At 37.5% G+C, this 24640-nt stretch overlaps 2 protein-coding genes across 2 annotated transcripts in view; both read right to left on the reverse strand.

Annotated features, from left to right (window-relative positions):
* LOC137249210 (zinc finger protein 595-like) overlaps positions 1-4292 on the reverse strand; it is a 51018-nt gene extending 46726 nt beyond the window's left edge. The window contains exon 1 of the mRNA XM_067780517.1: positions 4035-4292. Coding sequence (XP_067636618.1) covers positions 4035-4210 — 176 coding nt within the window. The 5' untranslated portion in view covers positions 4211-4292. The remainder of the gene's footprint in view (positions 1-4034) is intronic.
* LOC137248420 (zinc finger protein 729-like) overlaps positions 1-24640 on the reverse strand; it is a 417415-nt gene that overhangs the window by 328103 nt on the left and 64672 nt on the right. The window lies entirely within an intron of this gene.

Consider the following 24640-nt stretch of genomic DNA (forward strand, 5'->3'; position numbering starts at 1 on the left):
ACATTCCAATATTCTATATTGCAAAATGGTCTTTATTAGACAACTTTGGGAGTACTACAATTAAACTTCACTTTGCAACTGATAGCGTGTTTAAATCAAACTGATTGCTGCTTACTCAGCTTTCGCTCCTTGTATACTCTCTGCTGTCTCGCATACTTCTAGGCGTTTCTTCTTCTAAAATTTACTACTTATTTACCAGATACATATAGCCATGTGAATTTGTAGTTTATAGTCTCTCGCATAGCCATATGCGTGTGTATATGTGAGTACTTTTGTGAGTATCTCAGATATATGCATGTGAATTTGTTTGTGTACATACAAGTGACTGCTTAGCATCGGCTTAGAAGTGATATTATCCTTTAGTGATGCTAATATATTCGTCACAATACTTTTCACTTTACGATAACGCACAACCGGAATCGACCCCCAGGTGTTGTTATCCCAACAGCTGATTGCTTCTTCCTGATTATTTTCCATACAACGTCTTGTACAACAATATATCAGTTAAATCGAAATCAATGAAAATTTTCTTTTGATTTGACATTCTTCTGCGCGGCGAATTGGTCTGAATTCACCTTGGTTTACACACTTGTACCAAAGAGTTTTTAATTGCTAAGAGCCGTCACTCGATACTTTGGCAAATTACTCGATGTTTTCTCAAGGTAAGTCGCTGGTTTTTTGTTGTCAGATATATTTATAAAATTGCCTTTTATACATTTCCGTGGCGTATTTGTGTTTATTTTAATGACTGCATTAAATTAATGAATTAATTCTCTTTCCAAAAATCGCAATTATGCTAAGTCCCTACACCCCATAAATATATAGGATGCAGTTAAAGAAAACTATCAAAAACTTCTTTGAGATACATTCGGCATGAATTAGTTACTTGGTTGTTGTCAAAGTATCCAGTGACGGCTCTTAACAAATAAAAACTCTTTGCTTGTACCAGTACTGAAATCTTACTAGGCGGGAGGACGAAAAAGATAAAATACAGAAAAAATAAAAAATAAAATAAAATAGTGTCATATAGGTATACACTTGAAATGAATGCATACTTTTTTCCATTCATAAATAAATACTTTTTCCACAAGGTTATTTTTTTGTATACCTTCATAGCTTACAGATTTGTTAAATCAATTTAGGAGTTGGGTGCAAAAAAAACGTAAAGCGGTAAATGGAAATAATAGCCCCATCTAATTATTCTAGTAGTTTATTATATACCTTCATAGCTTACAGATTTGTTAAATCAATATAGGAGTTGGGTTCAAAGAAACGTAAAGCGGTCAATGGAAATAATAGCCCCATCTAATTAAAAAAATTTCTTGGTTTCCTTTTTAGGTATATCTCGCGGATAACTTACTTATATAAAAGAACGGGGCTCTTGATTACATAAAGTATTTCAAAAACATTAAGATATTGTAACGAGTTTAGGGAAATTCTGATTGTGTAGCACCTTCTCCTATCTTTCGAATCGCTAAACTGTCGAATTTATAATTCCAATATTCAGTATTGCAAAATGGTATATATTTAGACTACTTTGGGGGTAGTACTTCACAACTCCAACTATACTTCACTAATAGCGTTTTTAAATCAAACTGATTATTATTAATCAGCTTGTGCCGCTTTTATACTCTCTGTTGCGTCATTCACATATTTATCCTAAAGTCTAGACTTTTCGCGAACATGCCTTCTGGAACAGTTGTACCTCATAATTGGTAATTTAGCTAAATGCGTGTGTATGTGTGAGTAACAACTTTTGCTCTTAGCTGATGATAATGTGATGTGTATGTGATATAATCTCTTTCCTTCAAGCTGCTGGTTATGTGTATGTGTGGCTGCTTGATTTAATGTGAACATGTACATAAGTGTGATTGCTTCCTTTAATGTGTACATGTGCATAAAGTGGTTGCTTGCTTTGTTGTTGTTGTGCATTTATTTACTAGCAGCATAGCGTTAAATATTCGCTGCAATATAGTCGAATTTTGCTAAAACTTCGCAAAGAAAATCTATTGCTTTCTTGCTACATGTCCTACTTATTTTGCTATTTTTGTAAAATGGATTTTGTAAATGAACACATTGTGAATTGACCAAAGAAAATAAATTGTGGACATTTTATGGCGATACTATAACAACAACAAAGATATTAGAGTTTAATTCGTTTAAATTTAGATACATCAAAGTACATAGTATATCGGAGATTCCGTTGAAGATTCCTAATTCCGAGAATTTCGATAAAATTATGTCCATTTCCATGGCATCGTACTGTAGCGATTCAGGCTTAATTCCCCCCACAAAAAGATTGAGTGGCTCCATTGGACTACAGTTTTTTACAGCAGATGTTTGGACAGTCTTTGGCGGGATATAAATGCAGGGGTCCAGCTAGATCCCCCCCCCCCCCCCCCCCCCCCCCCATACGCACTAGGCCAAACAAAAAAATTTAAATGTGGGAATTATGTGCTATTGATATACTCAATAGTGCCAAAAAGAATTCGGGTTTTGACAACTTTTAATGATTTTTTAAAGCTTTAAAAGTGGGGGTCCAGCTAGATCCCCCCCATAACGACTAGGTCAAACAAAAAAATTTAAATGTGGGAATAATTGCTATTTATGTACTCAATAGTGCCAAAAACAATTCGGTTTTTGACAACTTTTACTGATTTTTTTAAAACTTCAAAAGTGGGGGGGTCCAGCTGGACGTCCAGCAAGAGCCCCCCTCTCATAAGCACTAGGTAAAACAAAAAGTTTAAATGTGGGAATTATGTGCTGCAACATAAGCTACGGTCTGTCCAAAAAACAAAGTCGAAACGCGATAGGTGCAGAATTTTGTGCTATTTATGGGCTCAATAGTTCCAAAAACGATTCGTTTTCTGACAACTTTTAATGTTTTTTTTAAACATCAAAAGTGGAGGGTCCAGCTAGACCCCCTTCCCCCCTCGTAAGCACTAGGCCAAACAAAAAAATTTTAATGTGGGAATTATGTGCTATTTATGTGCTCAATAGCGCCAAAAAGAATTCGGTTTTTGACAACTTTTAAAGTTTTTTTAAAATTTCAAAGTGGGGGGTCCAGCGTCCAGCTAGACCCCCCTCATGAGCTCTAGGTAAAACAAAAAAATTGAAATGTGGGAATTATGTGCTGTTTATGTGCTCCAACATAAGCTACTGTCTATCCAAAAAACAAAGGGGGGCAAGGGGCGAGCGGAGGCATATAACCCCAGACTACAAAATCGAAACGGAATAGGTGCAGAATTTTGTGCTATTTATGGGCTCAATAGTTCCAAAAACGATTCGTTTTCTGACTTTTAATGTTTTTTTAAAACATCAAAAGTGGAGGGCCCAGCTGGAATTTAAAGTGCTGGACGTCCAGCTGGACCCCCACCTTTGATGTTTGAAAAAAAAAAACATTAAAAGTTGTCAAAAAAACGAATCGTTTTTGGAACTATTGAGCCCATAAAAATTTAAATTTTTTTGTTTGGCCTAGTGCTTATGAGGGGGGGGGGGGGGGTCTAGCTGGATCCCCCCCCACACTTTTGATGTCTAGCTGGACGTCCAGCACATTAAATTCCAGCTGGAACCCCAACTTTTGTGGTTTAAAAAAACATTAAAAGTTGTCAAAAAACGAACTATTGAGCCCATAAGTAGCACAAAAATCTGCACCTATCCCGTTTCAATTTTGCCTTCTGGGGTTATATGCCTCCACTCGCCCCTTGCCACCCCTTTGTTTTTTTGGACAGACCGTAGCTTATGTCGGAGCACATAAATAGCACATAATTCCCACATTTAAATTTTGCTTATGAGGAGGGGGGGGGGGGGGGGGGGGTCTAGCTGGACGTCCAGCTGGACCCCCCACTTTTGAAGTTTTAAAAAATCATTAAAAGTTGTCAAAAAACTGAATTCTTTTTGGCACTATTGCGTACATGAATAGCACATTATTCCCACATTAAAATTTTTTTGTTTGGCCTAGTGCTTAAGAGGGAGCGGGGGGGGGGGGGGGGGGGTCCAGCATGACGGACGTACAAAATATTTAATATACATACATATGTGTATGTATTTTCTTTGCATATTTTTCACCACGCCATGAATTTGCTACGCGCAGTAATTTCACAACACCATTTTCATCAACCGATACAACACTGAATAATAAAGCGTGTGTCAATGCTGATTCTCCAAATATAAGTCGATCCGCATCCAATACTTGCATGAACATTCCCATCTTCAATGCCCTGTTTTGATGCAAAGGGTTTGCTAACTTCACGGCCAAACCAAACGGCTTCACCAGCTTTTAAACTTGCTGCTACAAGCATTAATTTCTCGTGTTGAATCTGGTATACTATTTGACGGTTACTCACAACCACAGCGGAATGATACAAAGTGGCAGCATGGTGACATACCTACAAACATAAATAAAAATTTCATGTACTTTGTTTTTGTAAATTCGATGGACAAATCTTAAAATCGTACTGCGCAGGAAGTTGATGTATCAAATCAAATAAAAAAAGTTTATAATCAGCTGTCCCATGCTGCCACCTTGTATCATTGCGCCATGCCCACAACGTAGCCAAGAAAATATACACGTTTGTTCATGAGGACTAAATGGGCGTGGGTAATTAACTAGACAAATTCTTAATCTACGAAATTGAATACTGGTTTTATTTAGTTTTCGTGGATCACTGAGGGTTTTTGTTTTGAAAGAGCGGTCTAAGGCCTCAAACGTAGAAAGATGTCCTGCATAAAAATTTATTTATTTATTTGTTTGTGGACTACAATGTTGCAATGGTTGACAAAACAATTGACGTTTATATTACATTCGCCTAACAGCAATGAACAGATTTTGACAATCTGTACTAAGATATTTTGTTGTTGTACAGATGAGTCAACCGTATAGTTGAGCCGTGATTGATTGGTACTAGAATAATGTATGCACGCTCAGCAGAGGCATTTTGGGATAACGAGGTGAAGTAAGCCGTCAATTGTCTCGCTCTAAATTTTTCTTTGTTCTGTCATTCGGCTATCTGACAATTTTTAACTTGGGTATCTTTGGTGTTGGCTTCCATAAGTAAGGCTGTGTTAAACTAATACGTCCATATTTTTGATATTTCCAGTATATATGTTTAATTTGTTTCCAAAAAAATTAAACAGGTCTTTGTTAAAACAAATTATATGCATTCACGTCATATTCTACCATGGATCTTCCCCTGTACAGTTCTACTGAAGACTTTCGAAAAATGTTTTTCTCATTCCTACAAGAACACCAAAATGTTCGTGTTACACCTTATTTATGAAAATACTAAAATAATGGTATTCCAAATATACCAAAAAATTTAACTCACTGTTACTGTTTTGCCCTAAAAATCAGACCACTAAGATGAGAGAAATGTTACACTAAGGAATTTTAATTTAGAATATATGAATCTAGCACTCTTCGGATCAACATTGTTACGTTACTGTCTGTTTTTGTGGTAAGGGACGGTGGCAAGCAGGCATGCTTGCGAGCCCTGGCTAGCTCGTCGGTTAGGGGGGTCTTTTCCACCGCTCTCACCTTCAGTACCCGTAAACAAATATAGAGGGATTCATGCCTGTGTGTACATATAGAGATAGGGTGAGAAATATACAAGGTGATAGGAGAGTGAAGGCCCGTCCAGGTCAGGTGGAGTCTACCCTCCCTCTTCTACATATGGAATGTAGCCTTGGGCTTCGCTATGACTCCTTATTCCGAGCGAAGCCCCCTTAGCCTGACACTAGTCCGTCCGTCAAAAGTCTAAAAAGTCCCTAATTACCCTCACATTCGTCCTTGTCAGTCGACATACCCACGCCCCCTCTTCCGCACCTGTGCAACGCCTATATATTTTTTTTGTTTTTTTTTTTCTTGCTTTGAGCTGTGCTAAGCTACAAGGCCTTGCAGTTGGTGCAACTAACAAGTAGAAATCTAAATCCAAAACTCGCCAAAAGTAAGAGAAGGCTATCTCAAAAATCAAATTTATCGGGTTGAGTTCACAAACGATTTGTGTAAAAAAAAAATCTATAAAAAAAATTCAACCGAAAGTTTAGTTAGTGCAAAGATCAGAAATCAGACCCCAACCGTGGAATTGCCCCCAGACTAAATTCTCCTTGCAAAAATACAATAAATTCGCTGGCGCATATAACAAAAAAAATTATACACATATACATAAAATATACAGCAGTTATATAAAAAAAAAACAAAGCGCTGCCAGTCTCTCCGTCCTCTCTGTGGATGTTGTGGTTTTCGCTGCCTTTGTCTTTCCTTCTCCGGCTTATTGGTGGTTGATTTTCCATCCGACTGCTCAAAATAACATTGCGCTAGGTTTTTATTTCTACGATGTTTCCTCTATGCGGATTTGCCGTCGGCTTTGACGCAATTAACTTAACACCAAACTTCTTGGGTGGATGCGGTCCAGGGATAACCCCGCCGGGTGGGGACCTGTTATAGAAATAGAACAAAACCTTACTAAAAATTCTATTTGTTTGTATTTATTAATTCTATTTATTTGTATTTTATACTGTGTATGTATGTATATGTGGCTACGTAGATGTGTGTCTTATTTATTCGCATTAATTATTTCATACTTTTATTTATTTAATTAATTTATTTATTTATTTAATTTATGGTATGACAGTGGTTATAAATTTAATTTATTTGGAAAATGGAAAATACTATTTCTTTTTTCTTAAATTTATTTTGGTGTAATTTATTTTATAAAAATAGCAGTATTTTTATAAAACTTGATTTGCTTAGGGTTTTATTTGTTTAATGTTTTCTTTGGTTTTGGGTTTTATTTAATTTTGGGTTTTATCACATTTTATATTTTATTAAATTGTAGATTTTATTTCATTCTTTAGGTTTTATAAATTTTTAGATGTTATTCAATTTTAGGGTATATATAAAATTTTAAATTTTATAGTTTTTTTTTTCTGATTTTATTAAATTTTAGATTTTATTACATTTCAGGATAATTTAATTGGAGATTTTATTAAATTTTAGGTGTTATAAAATTTTAAGTTTAATTAACTAGATGCTAGATTTATTGAATTTTTGGTTTTTATTAAATTTTTGATTTAATTTAATTTTAGGTTTAATTAAATTTTGGATTTATTAGATTTCTGGTTTTTATTAAATTTTCGATTTACTTTCATTTTAGATTTAATTAAATTTTAGTTTATTTATTTATTGTAGGTTTAATTTAGTTTTAAGATTTATGTATTTTTATGCTTTTATTAAATTTAGAATCTTATTAAATTTTTTGATTTTATTCAACGTTAGGTTTTAACTAATGTTAGCTTTTATCACATTTTCGCTTTTTACTGAATTTTGGGTTTTATTAACATTTTAAGTTTAAGTAAATTTTAGATTTAATTTGATTTTATATCTTTATTAAATTTTAGGGTAATTTAATTGTAAATTTTATTAACTTTTAGGTTTTATAAAATTTTTATATTTTATATTTCAATTGATTTAAACAACCGGTACTTTTAACTTACCTTAAAGCTTGTTGCAGGTCCGTTTTGAGTGTACCGGTGGCCGGTTCCGTAAACTTGCGGTCACTTGCAGTACAAAAAAAATTCGGCTATTCTTCCACTTTATAAAAAAAACTTTTTTTTTTTTTTTATATTTTCACGCACTAGTTATATATAAGACGTCCTTTTCGGTCTTGGACACTTCGATCATTAATTTATATTTTATTTCGGCTATTAAGCGCAGCCATCGCCAAAGTAGAAAGGCAGGTTTCCCTCGCCCGTTTTTCACTCATCACCCGAAGGAATAACCTATACATTCTTGCCAATAAACGTTATTCACAGATACATACATGCCTACACAGCCACTAAAACCGACACCTACAAGCTATCTATATAGACATTCACGCTTTCACAAGGGAAAATACTTTCCATGCATACATACATTCACAAACACGAAGTAGGGTTTGACATGGTTGTGCACTAGGCATTGGCAACTGGTTTGACTGTTCGATGTTGCTTTATATGTTCGAGGATGGGCCGATTTGGTTTGACGTGTTTCCTAGGGCTCTGATAAATTTATGTTGCATCCACTACCACAGGCTGTCGTTACAGGCTCGCAGTCGTCGAGGTTGCCCGCAACTTGGAACGTGTGCGTAAAAAAATTATAAACACAGCCTGTAGCCGATTTTCCTAACCAAACGTGTGGCTTCGACCCATGCCCCAAAGCCGGGCTTCATAATTTTACCTAATCTGGTTGCCTTAGCATTGCTCACAAAATTTCGAAAGTAGCTACGTGTACACCATGCACTTAAATTATTTCGATTCACTACGTGCTATATCACATACTAGGTCAGTAAATATGTATATCACAGATAAAAGCCCAAATCTATATCACAGGTTTCTGACTATAACTAAACTTAAGAGAATAATGTAGTAAGAAAGTCGGTCAAAGTTAATAAAAAAATCAAAAAATAGGGATAAATAAACAACTGGAAATAAATCAAGCGAAAAAGTGATTTAAGGGATTGTCAAGTGAATATGTATCTACATCTACATCAATAAAAAAAAATCGCCTCAATAATTACATTGTGGTTAGATACAATTCATTCCTACTGGTGTAGTTCGTCCAAAAAGGTACAGATAACATTAATCACAATGAACCTACATACATAGTAACGAACATCGCAACATGCACTAAACATTTACCTAAACAGCAAACATATCTTTAGCGTGGTATACGCCGATTTTCTTGCCATTGGAATCACCAAGCTCGTACATGGAGTTCCCTATCGCCCGTAACACTACGCACTTGACTTGTTTTGGGGCAAGTTTCGCGTTGTAATAGTCAATTTGAGAGCTTTGCTTGAAATTTCGGCGGTATACCACTTGTCCTATCTGAAACCTTATGTCCTTACTCCTTGTATTATAAACTTTCTGACTTCTTTCATGCGCTAGTTTTAATTCTTTCATGATCTTTTCGCGAATATGTTGCAATCGGTCTGTCCCTGCCTCCACTTGGAAATCTACATTTTTCACGGAATGAAGTTTTCGACAAATTTCGTAAGACGCCGCGTGTTGCATCATCGGCAGGCCGAAAATTGCATAGTAAGGAGAACAGTTGATGGATGCATGCACCGCACTACGGAGAGCAAATGCTGCATCGCTGATGCATTTGTCCCAATTACGCTGATTCTCATTTACGAAGGACCTAATTATCTGAAGAACTGATCTATTAACTCTTTCGGCGGCGTTGCCCTGTGGTGAATAAAATGCTGTCCTTATATGCTTTGTTCCATATTTTTCCAAGAACTTTGAAAATAACTCAGAAACAAATTGCTTCCCATTATCCGAGTGGAGGTACTCAGGGACACCAAAGACATGAAAGACGTCGCGCTCTAAAAACTTTATTACCTCCGCGGAAGTCGCATTTTTCATTGGTTTCAGAAACACAAATTTTGAAAAGTGATCAAGACATACAAACACATAAACATTGCCATCACAAGTACGTGGGTATGGACCCATGAAATCTATAAACACACGTTGAAACGGCCGTTCGGTGATGTGCTGTTTTCCCATCATTGGCTTATGAAAATTATTACGATTTTTATTCCCCTTACAAATATCACATTCTTTAACAAATTTGTGTACATCAGTCACCATCCCTGGCCAGTAGTATTTCTCGCGGATTCGTGCTAGGGTTTTGTGGATACCTCCGTGGCCAACAGATGGCGAACTGTGGGCGCGTTCCACTAACCCCGCTCTCAATCCCGACGGAACCCAGAGTTTCCACGTCTGGTCCGATTGGAGTCCGTCTCCCCGGTCAAATTGCGTTCGTCGATAAACGTAACCGTCCGAGGTACACAGGTCAGGTAGTCTGTCTTTGTTTCCGTCAACAATCTTTAGGAGTTCCAAGTATTCGTCCGATTTAAAGCAAGGTGAGTTCAGGCAGACTTCGACATTCCTTTCACTCAAGCCTAGTTCGTCCATATTCATCCTCGACAAGGTGTCGGGCACTACATTTTGCGAACCTTTCCGGTGTTGGATGTCGAAGTCATACCCTTGAAGTTTTAGGCTCCATCGTGCCAGTCTGCCTGATAAATCCTTTTGGTTCATCAGCCACTTAAGGCTGGCATGGTCAGTAATTATGGTGAACGGAAGCCCTTCTACGTAGGGTCTGAATCGTTTTACACTAACGATAGCAGCATAACACTCAAGTTCGGTGATGCTATAATTCTTTTGAGCTTTATTGAGCTTAGCGGAAACGTATGCTATAGGTCGTTCGTTGCCGTCCTCGTCTAATTGAAACAAAACCCCACCCACTCCGTTCGTCGACGCGTCACATTGGATGTAAAAATGTTTACAAAAGTCCGGATGGGTCAGTACAGGGGCAGTAATCAGGCTTTGTTTTAGTCGGGTAAAGGACTTTCGTGCGTCTTCGGTCATTGTAAATCGCTTAATCTTGTCCTTTTGGAGGCAGTCGTGCAGCGGCGCTGCGATCGTCGCGTAGTCCTGGATAAATCTTCGGTACCAGCCGGACATCCCGAGGAACCGTCGTAATTGCTTCGGCGTTTTGGGTTCCGGAAAGTCCCTCACCGCGGCTACTTTGTTGGCATCAGTACGAATGCATCCGTCTCCCACTACATATCCTAGGTATCGGACCTCCTTATAGCAAAACTTGCTTTTCTCGACATTAATTGTTAGTTTTGCTTCTCGCAAACACCGAGCGACCTTTTCTAACAAGGACAAATGAGACAAGAAATCCTCCGAACACACTAACAAATCGTCTAAATACACAAAAACACATTCACGTAAAGAAGCGGGTATAACTTTGTTCATTAATCTGCACATTCTTTGTGCAGCATTACAAAGACCGAAGGGCATCACAGTAAAATGGTAAAGGGGTCTTCCTGGCACAGTAAAAGCGGTCTTTTCCCTGGACTTTTGCTCCAGTGGTATTTGCCAAAATGCATCTTTAAGATCTATCGCGGAAATAAAACGTGTGTTTTGCAAACGGCTAAGAATCCCGTCGATGTGGGGAAGAGGGTATGCATCCTTCACCGTGCGTTCATTAATTTTTCTCGCATCTAGACAGAGCCTATTTTTTGTTCCTTTAATTACTAACGATACGGGAGAACTCCAACTACTATTACTCTCTTCTATCACTCCCATATCTATCATTCTGTCTAATTCCTGGTACACAAGCTTCTGTATCGCCGGCGAGATCGGGTAATGTCTCTGCTTAACGGGTAAGTTTTCATTAACGACCTCAATGATGTGTTCCTCTACATCTGTACGCCCTAAACCTAACATCGCAAAAGATGGAAACTTCGCTTTCACCTTTTCCAACGCTTTACTCTCTTCCAGCGTCAACGTGTGCTGCACGGCATCAAAGGACAAGTCCCCTTCGGCGGGCATGAGTTCTGCAACGCCAACCTGTCCCGAACGCAACATAGCCCTCCTACTCACCACGTTCAAGTCAAACACCTGCCAAAAGTCGATACCAAGATACACTTCCTGTTGCAACCCCGGGACAATCAGAAACTCCAATTCCTTACACATTCCATCCCAATGCACGGGAAGGGTGATTACTCCCACAACTGGCGTTTCTCCACCGTTCGCGGTACGAATGTTTTGCCCACTTATCGGGAGTATTAAGTTTTCTTTGCCCTCTAATAGCCTTTGACAATTTTTTCCTAAACAGCTAGCCCCCGCACCCGAATCCAAAAGAGCTACCGCGTCACGGCCACCAATGGTTGTTTGGGCAAAGATCCTATTGTCTCCCTTAACCGTTACTATCGTTGAGATAATTTTATTACAAATCCTCTTAATTCTTTTTGCCTTTTCTCTCATCTTTCTTATTTTCTCAAAGTTTCGTTTCTTTTTCTCTAGTATTATTTCCTCACAAAAAATTCTCCTACGTGCTGCTTCATAATCAATTTTCCTTTGGTGCAAACTTTTTAAATCGGTTTTCACTCCAGATCCTACTTCCTCTGTACCACCAACAGTTCTATCCCTTTTCAAAACCCTGTATTCCGGTTGGTTTCCGGTTGTGCCTGTTCCTGGCTGGAGGTCCCGGAAATCTCCGCCAGTGTGGAGTTTCCCTTCCCGGGCTTAAAAACACAAGAAGACGTGGCACTGCCACAAGCAAAACAAACCATACTGTGAAAACGAGACTTACACCTATTTTCTTTCAACGCCTCCGACGGATTCATGACAAAGTAATTCACAGGCATACCACACGTAACACATAACATTAAGTGGAATGGAGACGTACAGAAGGAGTTAACAGTGGGTTTGGGACCGGTCGTGGAGTTAGTTCCAACAGACACACCACCAGCAGTGGAAAAAGGCCCAGGATTATTACTGTTAAGTGGCTGATTAAACCCTAGTCTCGGTTTGGCTGGCTGTTCGAGTGCCTCGACGAGCTTCCCCCCATCTACTTCAGCCTCAACTTGTGCTGCGGGAAATACCATCTCGTTCACTGCCCTTGCCGACCTACTCCTATTCTCCTTGATTAGACGTTCTGCACGCCGACACTCCGTCTTTAGATCGGCCAAGGTATCCATTTTTGCTGCGAACGTTAAATTTGCCAAATAAGGCTTTAAATTCCCCTTAATGATGCCCACCAGCTCCTTTTCCGGGATTTTCTGCTTTAGCCTGAACGTCAAGTCGTGGACCTCGCCATAAAAATCACAAAACTCTCTTGACCTGACTGCTTCCTCTCCATGATTTCCCTGATTATCTCGTAATCAGACTCAGCGGTTTTAAAGTGGGCCAACAGCTCTGCCTTGAGCTCGAAGTAGCCAAAAGCAGGGTCGTCGGCATGATCCTCAAGAACCTGCCAGTACCACTTAAGCGCGGAGCCTGTCACGAGATAATGGAAATCAGTGAAGAGACGATTGTAGGAGATGCCATACTGAGCCCTTTACTTCTCTATTCTAAATAAAAAGCTTTCCACGGTGATCCCCTTAGCAGACCCATCGAACTTGACGTGCCACTTGTCTAGGTCGACCTTCCTCCAATGTGGGTGCGAGGGCTCCCCATTTCTGCCCTGACCCGTAGCAGCGTCGGCATTATTTCTGTTTTGGCCCCTATCTCTCCCCCCTTGCGGAGTGGATGCGTTAGCGGCTTGCTGGTTCAGCGCTTGAGCCGAAACTTCTAAGTCCCCCATACGATTGCTAAGGTGCGAAACGTCGGTCCTCAGGTCACGAACCGCGTTCATGTACTGCGCCATAACTTGGTTTTGTGTAGCCATCATCTCCATCATCCGCTCTAGCTGTTCGGTGCCGGCGGCAGTTGCACTTGGTCCGTTTCCTGAGGCCTTCGAACTACCAGCTCCCGAATTCACTGGCTGTCCATCTTGCCCGGCATCCGCTCCTCCGGTAACTCCTGGTGTTCCGGTTTCTGGCATATTTAATAGTCGCTCTATCTTTGTAGAAAAACTTAGGCTGTTATTAGATTCGTTGATGGCCACTTGGTTGATGATCGACACTGTAGAACGTCTACTTGTATCGCTCTCACTCGTTCCGAAAATTCTGGCTGCACACCGATTAAAAAGGTCGGTAGGTACAAAGTCAACTGGGAATGGTATTCCCGTATCTATTTGATTAAACAGGGATCCTGCCACCTGATACGCTAGCTGCCTAGTCACACTCCTGGTGATACGCCTATCAGTACTAAACAATCCCAACCCACCAGTAACTCTATCTGGGTGGTCTCCCTCCTCCATTCACTCACACAAACACACGAGCGAGGGAAATTTGACACACTGGGTTCACAAGCCGAACTTATCAACACCGAAATTGGTTGGTTTGGTGCAAAACGAAATAAAACAACGTTGCACCGATCGCTACCAAAGGTGAATCGAAACCTTAGAAAAGATGTTCGACTATGTATCAAATACCGTGATGAACACAAATTACTAGTTTGCAAACTTCGCAACTAAATCAGATCTTTGAAAGGTATCTAAAATAAATTCAGTACATTAAATTCGAAGGCAAATCGTGCAAAAAAAACTTCAAAAAAAAAAATTCCAATCGAATTTGAAGACAAAATAATTCAATAAGATTAAAAAAACAACAAAAGAAAAATATAACAACTAGGTATAAATCTAAAAATTCAAAAATTCCAAACGTTTGCGAAAAAAAAAAAAAATATATATAAAATAAATACAATGAAAAGAGAAGAAAAAAGGAATATTCCAAGATTTACTTATAAATAATGTATATATGTGTACTAATTCCAGTTAAACTTAATTTTATACAGATTTCAATCAAAAAATAAAAAAAATAAAAATACCATTAAAACTAAGTGTAGCCTAATTATGATCTACTTTGGAAACTTTGCCAAACTTTAAAAAGTGCGGAAGTGACAAAAATAACTTGATTCATTTCCGAATATTAAGCTATGCAAATACCGAAATTAGTTTCAATGGCTAGATGTGTTTAAATGTGCCTGTGAACGGCAGAGTTTTCTTCAAATTCAAAAAAACTTAAAAAGATAATAAATTCTTTTTTTTTTTTTTTTGTGAAATTTTGTATAAAGAAAAGCAACACGTAGTTAATTCCGTTTTTATTGCAAAGAAAATAAAACTAATCAACAATCAAAAAAAAAAAAATCCAGATCAATAATGTGAACTAATTAAATACCTGTGTGTTTAGCATGTGCCGAAAAATTATTCATATATTTATTTCAAAAAAAGATATCCATATGTATTTATATAAATTTAATAATATAAATGTGCATGGGGGTATTTTCCAATCAATAATATACGTATTTCTAAAATTTATATACGTGTGGTTCTACGTACGTAGCGTGTATGTTTAAAAGAAGTTCAACTTGGTCCTCTTCTTATACAAAAAAAATTGAAACAAAATGTGCATAAAAAAAATCATTTGGTGTATTTACGGCGTTGCACCTTAGCAAGGTCGTAGTGGGTATGCTGAGTCCGTATGGTTTGTTGTCATCCGTCCCAAGTCCCAGTCAGCTAAGTTTCCCCCAGTGTCGAATGCGGCACAACAGTGTTCGATTCCTGAGTCCGAATCTGGTAGCCACATTCTCCCATTACCCATTACCCCCCTTACCCCCATTGTGCCGACTCACTGCAAACCTCACGTGCACGCAATGCTGGACTGCGTCCACGGTAGCTTGAGCAGTGGCCGACTAAGCAAAAACAAAACTCTCAATATAATCCCCCTTTTAGTACCAGTAAGGCCTTAGGATTCCACTTGCAAAAACGTTTAAGCTTTGGCAAGGTACTCCCCATGCCAGACAGATATACCCCCCCTTTTTCGTTATAGCAGCACTAACAGTTTTGACTGATCCAAACTGCGTTGCTACTGTAACCCTAACAAGTCAAAAAAAAAACAAAAGATAGGAAGGGAAGTATTAGATAAATAGCAAATGAAATAGATTTAGAGGTAGAGATGAACGAAGCTATTCAAGGAGACGATAAGTAAAAAGAACGAGAAACAGAAAATCATGCTAAAAGAAATGAAAAGATTTGGGCTATACCGTTGGGCGCCATTGTTACGTTACTGTCTGTTTTTGTGGTAAGGGACGGTGGCAAGCAGGCATGCTTGCGAGCCCTGGCTAGCTCGTCGGTTAGGGGGGTCTTTTCCACCGCTCTCACCTTCAGTACCCGTAAACAAATATAGAGGGATTCATGCCTGTGTGTACATATAGAGATAGGGTGAGAAATAGACAAGGTGATAGGAGAGTGAAGGCCCGTCCAGGTCAGGTGGAGTCTACCCTCCCTCTTCTACATATGGAATGTAGCCTTGGGCTTCGCTATGACTCCTTATTCCGAGCGAAGCCCCCTTAGCCTGACACTAGTCCGTCCGTCAAAAGTCTAAAAAGTCCCTAATTACCCTCACATTCGTCCTTGTCAGTCGACATACCCACGCCCCCTCTTCCGCACCTGTGCAACGCCTATATATTTTTTTTGTTTTTTTTTTCTTGCTTTGAGCTGTGCTAAGCTACAAGGCCTTGCAGTTGGTGCAACTAACAAGTAGAAATCTAAATTCAAAACTCGCCAAAAGTAAGAGAAGGCTATCTCAAAAATCAAATTTATCGGGTTGAGTTCACAAACGATTTGTGTAAAAAAAAAAATCTATAAAAAAAATTCAACCGAAAGTTTAGTTAGTGCAAAGATAAAATCAGACCCCAACCGTGGAATTGCCCCCAGACTAAATTCTCCTTGCAAAAATACAATAAATTCGCTGGCGCATATAACAAAAAAAATTATACACATATACATAAAATATACAGCAGTTATATAAAAAAAAAACAAAGCGCTGCCAGTCTCTCCGTCCTCTCTGTGGATGTTGTGGTTTTCGCTGCCTTTGTCTTTCCTTCTCCGGCTTATTGGTGGTTGATTTTCCATCCGACTGCTCAAAATAACATTGCGCTAGGTTTTTATTTCTACGATGTTTCCTCTATGCGGATTTGCCGTCGGCTTTGACGCAATTAACTTAACACCAAACTTCTTGGGTGGATGCGGTCCAGGGATAACCCCGCCGGGTGGGGACCTGTTATAGAAATAGAACAAAACCTTACTAAAAATTCTATTTGTTTGTATTTATTAATTCTATTTATTTGTATTTTATACCGTGTATGTATGTATATGTGGCTACGTAAATGTGTGTCTTATTTATTCGCATTAATTATTTCATACTTTTATTTATTTAATTAATTTATTTATTTATTTAATTTATGGTATGACAGTGGTTATAAATTTAATTTATTTGGAAAATGGAAAATACTATTTCTTTTTTCTTAAATTTATTTTGGTGTAATTTATTTTATAAAAATAGCAGTATTTTTATAAAACTTGATTTGCTTAGGGTTTTATTTGTTTAATGTTTTCTTTGGTTTTGGGTTTTATTTAATTTTGGGTTTTATCACATTTTATATTTTATTAAATTGTAGATTTTATTTCATTCTTTAGGTTTTATAAATTTTTAGATTTTATTCAATTTTAGGGTATATATAAAATTTTAAATTTTATAGTTTTTTTTTTTCTGATTTTATTAAATTTTAGATTTTATTACATTTCAGGATAATTTAATTGGAGATTTTATTAAATTTTAGGTGTTATAAAATTTTAAGTTTAATTAACTAGATGCTAGATTTATTGAATTTTTGGTTTTTATTAAATTTTTGATTTAATTTAATTTTAGGTTTAATTAAATTTTGGATTTATTAGATTTCTGGTTTTTATTAAATTTTCGATTTACTTTCATTTTAGATTTAATTAAATTTTAGTTTATTTATTTATTGTAGGTTTAATTTAGTTTTAGGATTTATGTATTTTTATGCTTTTATTAAATTTAGAATCTTATTAAATTTTTTGATTTTATTCAACGTTAGGTTTTAACTAATGTTAGCTTTTATCACATTTTCGCTTTTTACTGAATTTTGGGTTTTATTAACATTTTAAGTTTAAGTAAATTTTAGATTTAATTTGATTTTATATCTTTATTAAATTTTAGGGTAATTTAATTGTAAATTTTATTAACTTTTAGGTTTTATAAAATTTTTATATTTTATATTTCAATTGATTTAAACAACCGGTACTTTTAACTTACCTTAAAGCTTGTTGCAGGTCCGTTTTGAGTGTACCGGTGGCCGGTTCCGTAAACTTGCGGTCACTTGCAGTACAAAAAAAATTCGGCTATTCTTCCACTTTATAAAAAAAACTTTTTTTTTTTTTATATTTTCACGCACTAGTTATATATAAGACGTCCTTTTCGGTCTTGGACACTTCGATCATTAATTTATATTTTATTTCGGCTATTAAGCGCAGCCATCGCCAAAGTAGAAAGGCAGGTTTCCCTCGCCCGTTTTTCACTCATCACCCGAAGGAATAACCTATACATTCTTGCCAATAAACGTTATTCACAGATACATACATGCCTACACAGCCACTAAAACCGACACCTACAAGCTATCTATATAGACATTCACGCTTTCACAAGGGAAAATACTTTCCATGCATACATACATTCACAAACACGAAGTAGGGTTTGACATGGTTGTGCACTAGGCATTGGCAACTGGTTTGACTGTTCGATGTTGCTTTATATGTTCGAGGATGGGCCGATTTGGTTTGACGTGTTTCCTAGGGCTCTGATAAATTTATGTTGCATCCACTACCACAGGCTGTCGTTACAACATCTACTGGTTCTATGCCGACTGCCGCTGGGCTAGTCTATCCCCTGACATATTTTGGTAAATAATAACTTAGAAACATTAGTAATACATCATGAATTCAACTGTCAAGAGTTGTTGGGTGATATTCTGATTAACTTTGTTATTATATCCCTCAACAACAAATCAACAAAGCAGATGAACATTTCAATGAAATTTTAGGGATGGAAACACATTTAAGAGTATAATGATCACTTCCAAGTGTGACTGTAACACTTTGCATCGAATGCGAAACCCATTTAAGTTCCGCAAAAGGCAGAAAAGTTCAAATAAATAATTTGCGTACATACGTACTATATATCGTTAGCTTAATGTGAAAATGTGCGAAGTCACTTTTTTGAAAAATTGTATTTTAATGCAGTTTTAAAACTGAATTCAAAATACAACGATCACAAAAAAAAAAAATATTTTAATTTTTAATTTTTACGTGCTGTGGGCAATGATGTGTAAATGTGCTAAGTCGTCAGCTGTTCAAAAAAAATGTGCTAAGTCAACCAGTCAATAATATCAATCTGAATTACTAGTCATTTCTTTGTGCGCGCATTTTATTTACTTATTTAATTCATTCAGTCTAAAAGTACATGCTTTGTTGTTGTTGTTGTATTAACGATAAAGACACTCGCCGAAGGCTTTGGGCCGATGTTGATGGTCCTTGCCGGATATAGATCCGCTACGTTCCGGTAACAAAGCACTATTAAGGTACTAGTCCGCCCATCTCGGGAACGATTTATATGACCACATTAAACCTTCCAGGCCATCCCACCCTCCCCACCCCCTAGCTCCATGAGGATCTTGGGGTCGCCATAGCCTCGGCTGTCAATGAAACATGATTCGCCAAGGGTAGGTGAGGTTGACAATTGGGTTGGAGAAGCTATGTATTGCACTGCCGACCCCTTGAGAGGGTTGCGAACACAACCCCTTGAAACTGGATTCACCCAACTGAGATATGCCTTTGGTGTTTGGTACTTTGGCACTTCAATTTTATTTGTCGATAACTACATGCTTTCTTACAGACTAGTTAAAAATAGAACACAATTCAAGCTTAAACTTATATAAGCTGTTATTAAAATTAATAACACTACTGAATCTATTTGCTATGTAGATGCGTAGTCATAGTTATAGGTTCATTCATAGCATAATTCGTTTTATGAGTTATTTCGATAAATAACACTTTTATTATTCAGACCCAGAAACCAGACTATATATTTCCGAAGGTCTATGATACGCTGAATCCAAATCTGGCCTTGCTCCATCAGCTATGGTTTTTGAGATATCCTAACCAAAAAGTGCAAAAAACACCGTTTTTGCCCATATTTGAGGTTATGTAGCCTTGCAGATGTTTTCTTTCACCAAAATTAAAGGATGTCATCTTTGAATACACGTCTTATTCTTTCAAATGGCGTTGAGTTTGCTCAAATATCATTTTCTTTCGCTGAGATATCGCATTTTGAAATTTTCATGTTTCTAAATTTCCCTACACATGAAAATCGATTGAGATAACATTGACATGATATAGTCGGTTACTAATTTTCTTGAATTGAGTCTTATTTTTCTTAAAATTCTGTCTCACACCATAAGTGTGCTAACTCACCACACCCCTACACTATCTAACCGTCGGGTACCAAGTCACACACAGCCCTAACCCCTAGAAACCACCCCTATCATAGCGCAAGCAGGCTCACCCACTTAACCCTGGGGACAGCGTTTACTCGCATATTTTTCCTAAAATAAGTCTTATTTATCTAGATATTTCACACCACAAGTGGGCCAACCAACTTAACTGTTAACCCATCAACTTCCGTATCCCCTAACCCCTAGAAACCACTCCTACCACACCACAAAATTTCAAAATACAATATCTCAGCGAAAAAAATGATACTTGAGCAAACTCAACGCCATTTGAAAGAATAAGACTTGTATGCAAAGATGCCATCCTTTAATTTTGGTGAAAGAAAACATCTGCAAGGCTACATAACCTCAAATATGGACAAAACGGTGTTTTTTTTGCACTTTTTGGTTAGGATATCTCGAAAACCAGAGCTGATATGGCAATTTTGAGGCCAGATTTCGATTCATCGCATCAATGCCTTCGAAAATATATAGTTCGGTTCCTGGGTCTGAGATGCTGTCAGTCAGTGTAAACTATTATGCCGAAGATCACGCAATGGAATATATGGAATGAACAAATTAGATAAATCAGAGCAATTCGTGCTAAAGATTTTTACATTATAGGCAAGCATGAGTGGGATAAAAGTTCTTCTGTCCTGCAAAGCCTGAAGTCCAAGCAATTTGTGCCTGCTTGTATGTGATGGGAGGCCTCTGGCCAGTGAAACATACGTAAAGCAATATTTGTAAAAAATGTTTGAACTCCCTCAATTTTATAGGAGTTAGATTCATAGAAAGGATTCCATATTCTTGAGCACTATTCAACACAACTTCTGACCAAGGATATATAAAGTGCCGTCAACGTCATAGGGTCCTTAAGGCCACTGGTGTTACGTCTACTGAACCCAACCATTGCAACAAATTTTGAAACAATGAAGTCAATTTGACTAGAATGAGAGTGTGGAGTCAAAAATTACACCCAAGTGTTTACTCTCTTGACAACGATTAAGACATTTAGCATTTAGTTTGTAGATAAAGTATGTGGCAGTTTTTTTTTTTTTTGGAATAAGACACAACACAGCATTTGTTTGAATTTAAAAATAAATTATTGTCTGCGCACCATCCGCCAAAAGAGTCCAGATCAGACCGTTAGAAATAGTTTGACAAATAAATAGTATTTTTTGTCAAATCTATAGGTTTAGTGTTATATTTCAATCATTAAAGGGGAGGAGTGATGGGGAAACATATTGAGTAAAAAGTGCTAAGTCAGGAGAAAAAATTTTTTTTGAGTCCGGAAATTCAGCTAAGTCATAAAATAGCTGCTGGGTTGGCATACATGATTTTTATTTATCTTTTTCAAAGCTTCTACACTCAAATGCATTGCAATTAAAAAAAAAAAAGATGGATATTTCAAAAATTATTCAGTTTTTTTCGTCTCCTGTAAAATTCGTAAAAGTTGACTTAGCACATTTTCACATTAAGCTAACGATATGAGTAACACATCTTTCTTTTATGTCCGGTTTTTCAATGAAAGTTTCAACTGAAAGTTTCGTCAAAATTAGAATGAATTGTAATTAGTACACGTAGCCACTATTTAACATATTTCCTTAATCCGATCCACCATTTAAGAGATAATGCGATGTCAAAAATTGTTTTCGATCACCGATCGTATAACAGAATACCAGCCCTGGATTCCGCGCTTTATGGACTAATTAACCTTAATATAAGATCACAGTCTAAGGAGTTTATGAATGCCATTTTACCTATATACTTTCAATTTAGCCTCTTCTTCTCTTAAAGCTGCCATATTTCGTTCACGCGCCTCTGGATCTTCGTCCTTATGCGTAGTTGAGTGTAACCGTAGCTCCGAAGCCAAATGAAAAGCTAGGGGACAAGATTCACATCTGTGAATATTATCACCCAGATGTACACGTAAATGCTTATTCGATTGGGTTTTTGTCCTAAAGCACCGGTCGCAGTATTTGCATTTATATGGTTTTTCACCGGTATGAGTACGCAAATGCTCCCTTAGCGTCACAGATTTTGCAAATCTATTTAATACAGGCGGAAAAAAAAATTTGGTGAAATATATTAGGACGAGGATTTTTATGATAACTTACCGCTTTTCACAAAAATCACATTTATGGGGCTTTTCGTCGCTATGAATTAGTTTATGTAGTTTTAAAACCCATCTTGTTTTAAAATGTTTGCCACAAATATCGCACGGGTATTGTCCGTTCTTGTCACGTATATTTTTGTTTCTGAAAAAAAAACCACATGTAATTAAGACAATAAAAAAAAACAAAACGAGTTTATTTTTTGATATTAAAAAGAAGCGATGATTTGAAATTTGTAACTAAATTGAAATTCGGCTGCTAAAAAGTCGAGTACACGGTCTTAAAACTTTTTAGTATTTTTAGGCCCACTTGATGAACGGCAAGTTATTTTTTTAGGTCAGAGCTAATTTCAAAAATTTTTCAAAAATTTATGAGTTTAACCCCTCATTTTAGGTTAAGCCTGAGTTATAAAACTTAACTTTCCGTTCTCCAAAAGAGCCTTAAAGAACATCTTCGGCTTATATCCAAACTAGAGGTTTACGCCGATCACTTTAACGGCGGCGGCGGCGTGGCCGGCGCGCCAGTATACGCCGGGTTTCTTACTTTACAAAGCTTGATTCCGGGGTTTTAGTCTCGACGTCTCGCGGATCGTTCAAAAAGTTTCAGGAGTAGCTCCTTGCGGACGGATTGTCCTTCGTTCACTTACCCCAGGGAGACTTCGAACCTAACCCCGGTCCTGCTGCGTCTACCGAAAATCTGAAGTATTTGAAATGGTCACACTTGTCTCGTGCAAAGCGTAGTTTCACCGAAGGAGATGTTCTGGGCTAACTCCTAATACTCGTTGTCGACACGATTTTTTTAATTTTTTGTGGCTCCTTGCTGGTCAAGTACAAAGGCGACTTACGGCTGCTATTAATAGTATTTTAATACTCATAACTCTCTCGGAACAATTTAACGATTAGCACCAATGATGGCCTATTGTTGATTGCGCTAAAGGGCACCTCCAGTTTTTTCGGCAGTTATAAGAGCCGATGTGCGAACAGTAACAATCATCCTGACGACCAGTCGTTACCACGCCTACTGACCCTCACCCCACATGCCAGCAAAGAAGCTGTAGGACCTTCGTCGACGTCACGTTCCTAGCAGCTCTAGGTGTAGCTCCGAAGATTTTCAAACGGATTTTTTTCGCGCCATGCTGCTGACCACTACCAGACACCTTTAAAAGTTAGGGTGAAAATATTATAATATTATAATCCTCGGCGCATCTACATAGTTTTAATTTTACAAGGACCCTGGATAAAGTTTTTTAGATGTAGACCAAAATTTACGAACGTTTGTGTTCGAAACATTTATTTTAATAGTCTTCGCTAAACCAAACCGACTTCGGTCGACCGATTTTAAGATGAAAGATGTTAAGGTTATATGCTTAGTCCAAACTGTTGTTTTCTGGCCTTTTGATGCAAGAGTTCATTATGAATAACCGCGTATGTTCACTTTCTTATTATAAGCACAATTATTAGAAACTCTTTAAGAGCATATTTTTTATAAAAAATAAATAAATAAAAGTAAGGCGCGATAACCACCGAAGAGATTTTAGGCCGAGCTTCTCTTCAAATTTGCGTCATGCTTCTTTTTTAATTTTTCCTACAAATTGGCGGGACGGCACCTACTTGTTTTATGCCGACTCCGAAATGGCAGAAATACACTCGGAGTGCTTGCTAAACACTGCCGAGGGGCGACCCCGCTTAGAAAAATTTTCTTTTAATTGAAAAACCTTATTTCTAAAATTTTGATGTCGCTTTGCCCAGGGTGTGAACCCAGGGCATACGGTGTGGTAAGCGGAGAACGCTACCATCACACCACGGTGGGCGCTAAAACATGCATGGCATGGCTATGCGTTTTCAAGCTCTGGCGGTGATGGTAATTGGACACGCTATATTTGTGCTTGTGTGTGCATCTGTTGGCCCGCCGTCTGACTTTGTCAACCGAAGAATGCGTCACATATTGTCGGCAAAAAGCGCTCACGCATTTTTTCGCATCCGAAAGCACTTTATAGCCAAAGGCGATGGAAATTTTGTCACTGTGCTTAGTTGTGTTCGATAGGGACTTTGATCAAATTTCTAATTTAACAAGTAAAGGTGTCTAAGTTCGGGTGCAACCGAACATTATATACTCAGCTTGAGCTTCAATTGTACATTTCATTTCAGTTAAGTAACTTTTCTACATAACACGTGGCACCGCCCGTTTAAAAAAATGTCTACCCATTTCCTCTTACAATAAAACTTGATAAGTGAAATATCATGATTCAAAACTATTTTTTGCTAATTTATGGCTTATTATTCTAGTCTACGACCCTTTTAAACTTGTTTTATATCTAAGTTGCCGTGGTCTTTAACCGATTCCGTCCATTTTTACTAGAAATATTTTCTGCTATAAGGAAAATATGTGTACACAATTGCATTACGATATATTAATTTTTCTTCGAGTTATGGCTCCCGAAACATAGAAAATAGCTTAGTCATAAAAGAGGCGGTGCCACGCCGATTTTATAAAATTTGAAGTTTTTCCTATTTGATGTTATAAATCCACTTGGGAAACGAAACACCATTGATATCAAGCTCTTTTTTGCAAAGATATAGCTTATTTTATTCGTCCACGACCCTTTTAAAAATCTTTTATATAAAAGTGGGCGTGGTCCTTAACCGATTTCGTTAATTTTTCTTCGAAGCATTCCTTATAGTAAAGGCAACCTCTATGCCGAATTCTTTACGATAGGTTAAACATTTTTGATTTATGAT

This window comes from Eurosta solidaginis, chromosome 4 (genome assembly GCF_040869045.1).
Source record: "Eurosta solidaginis isolate ZX-2024a chromosome 4, ASM4086904v1, whole genome shotgun sequence".
Taxonomy (NCBI): Eukaryota; Metazoa; Arthropoda; class Insecta; order Diptera; family Tephritidae; genus Eurosta; species Eurosta solidaginis.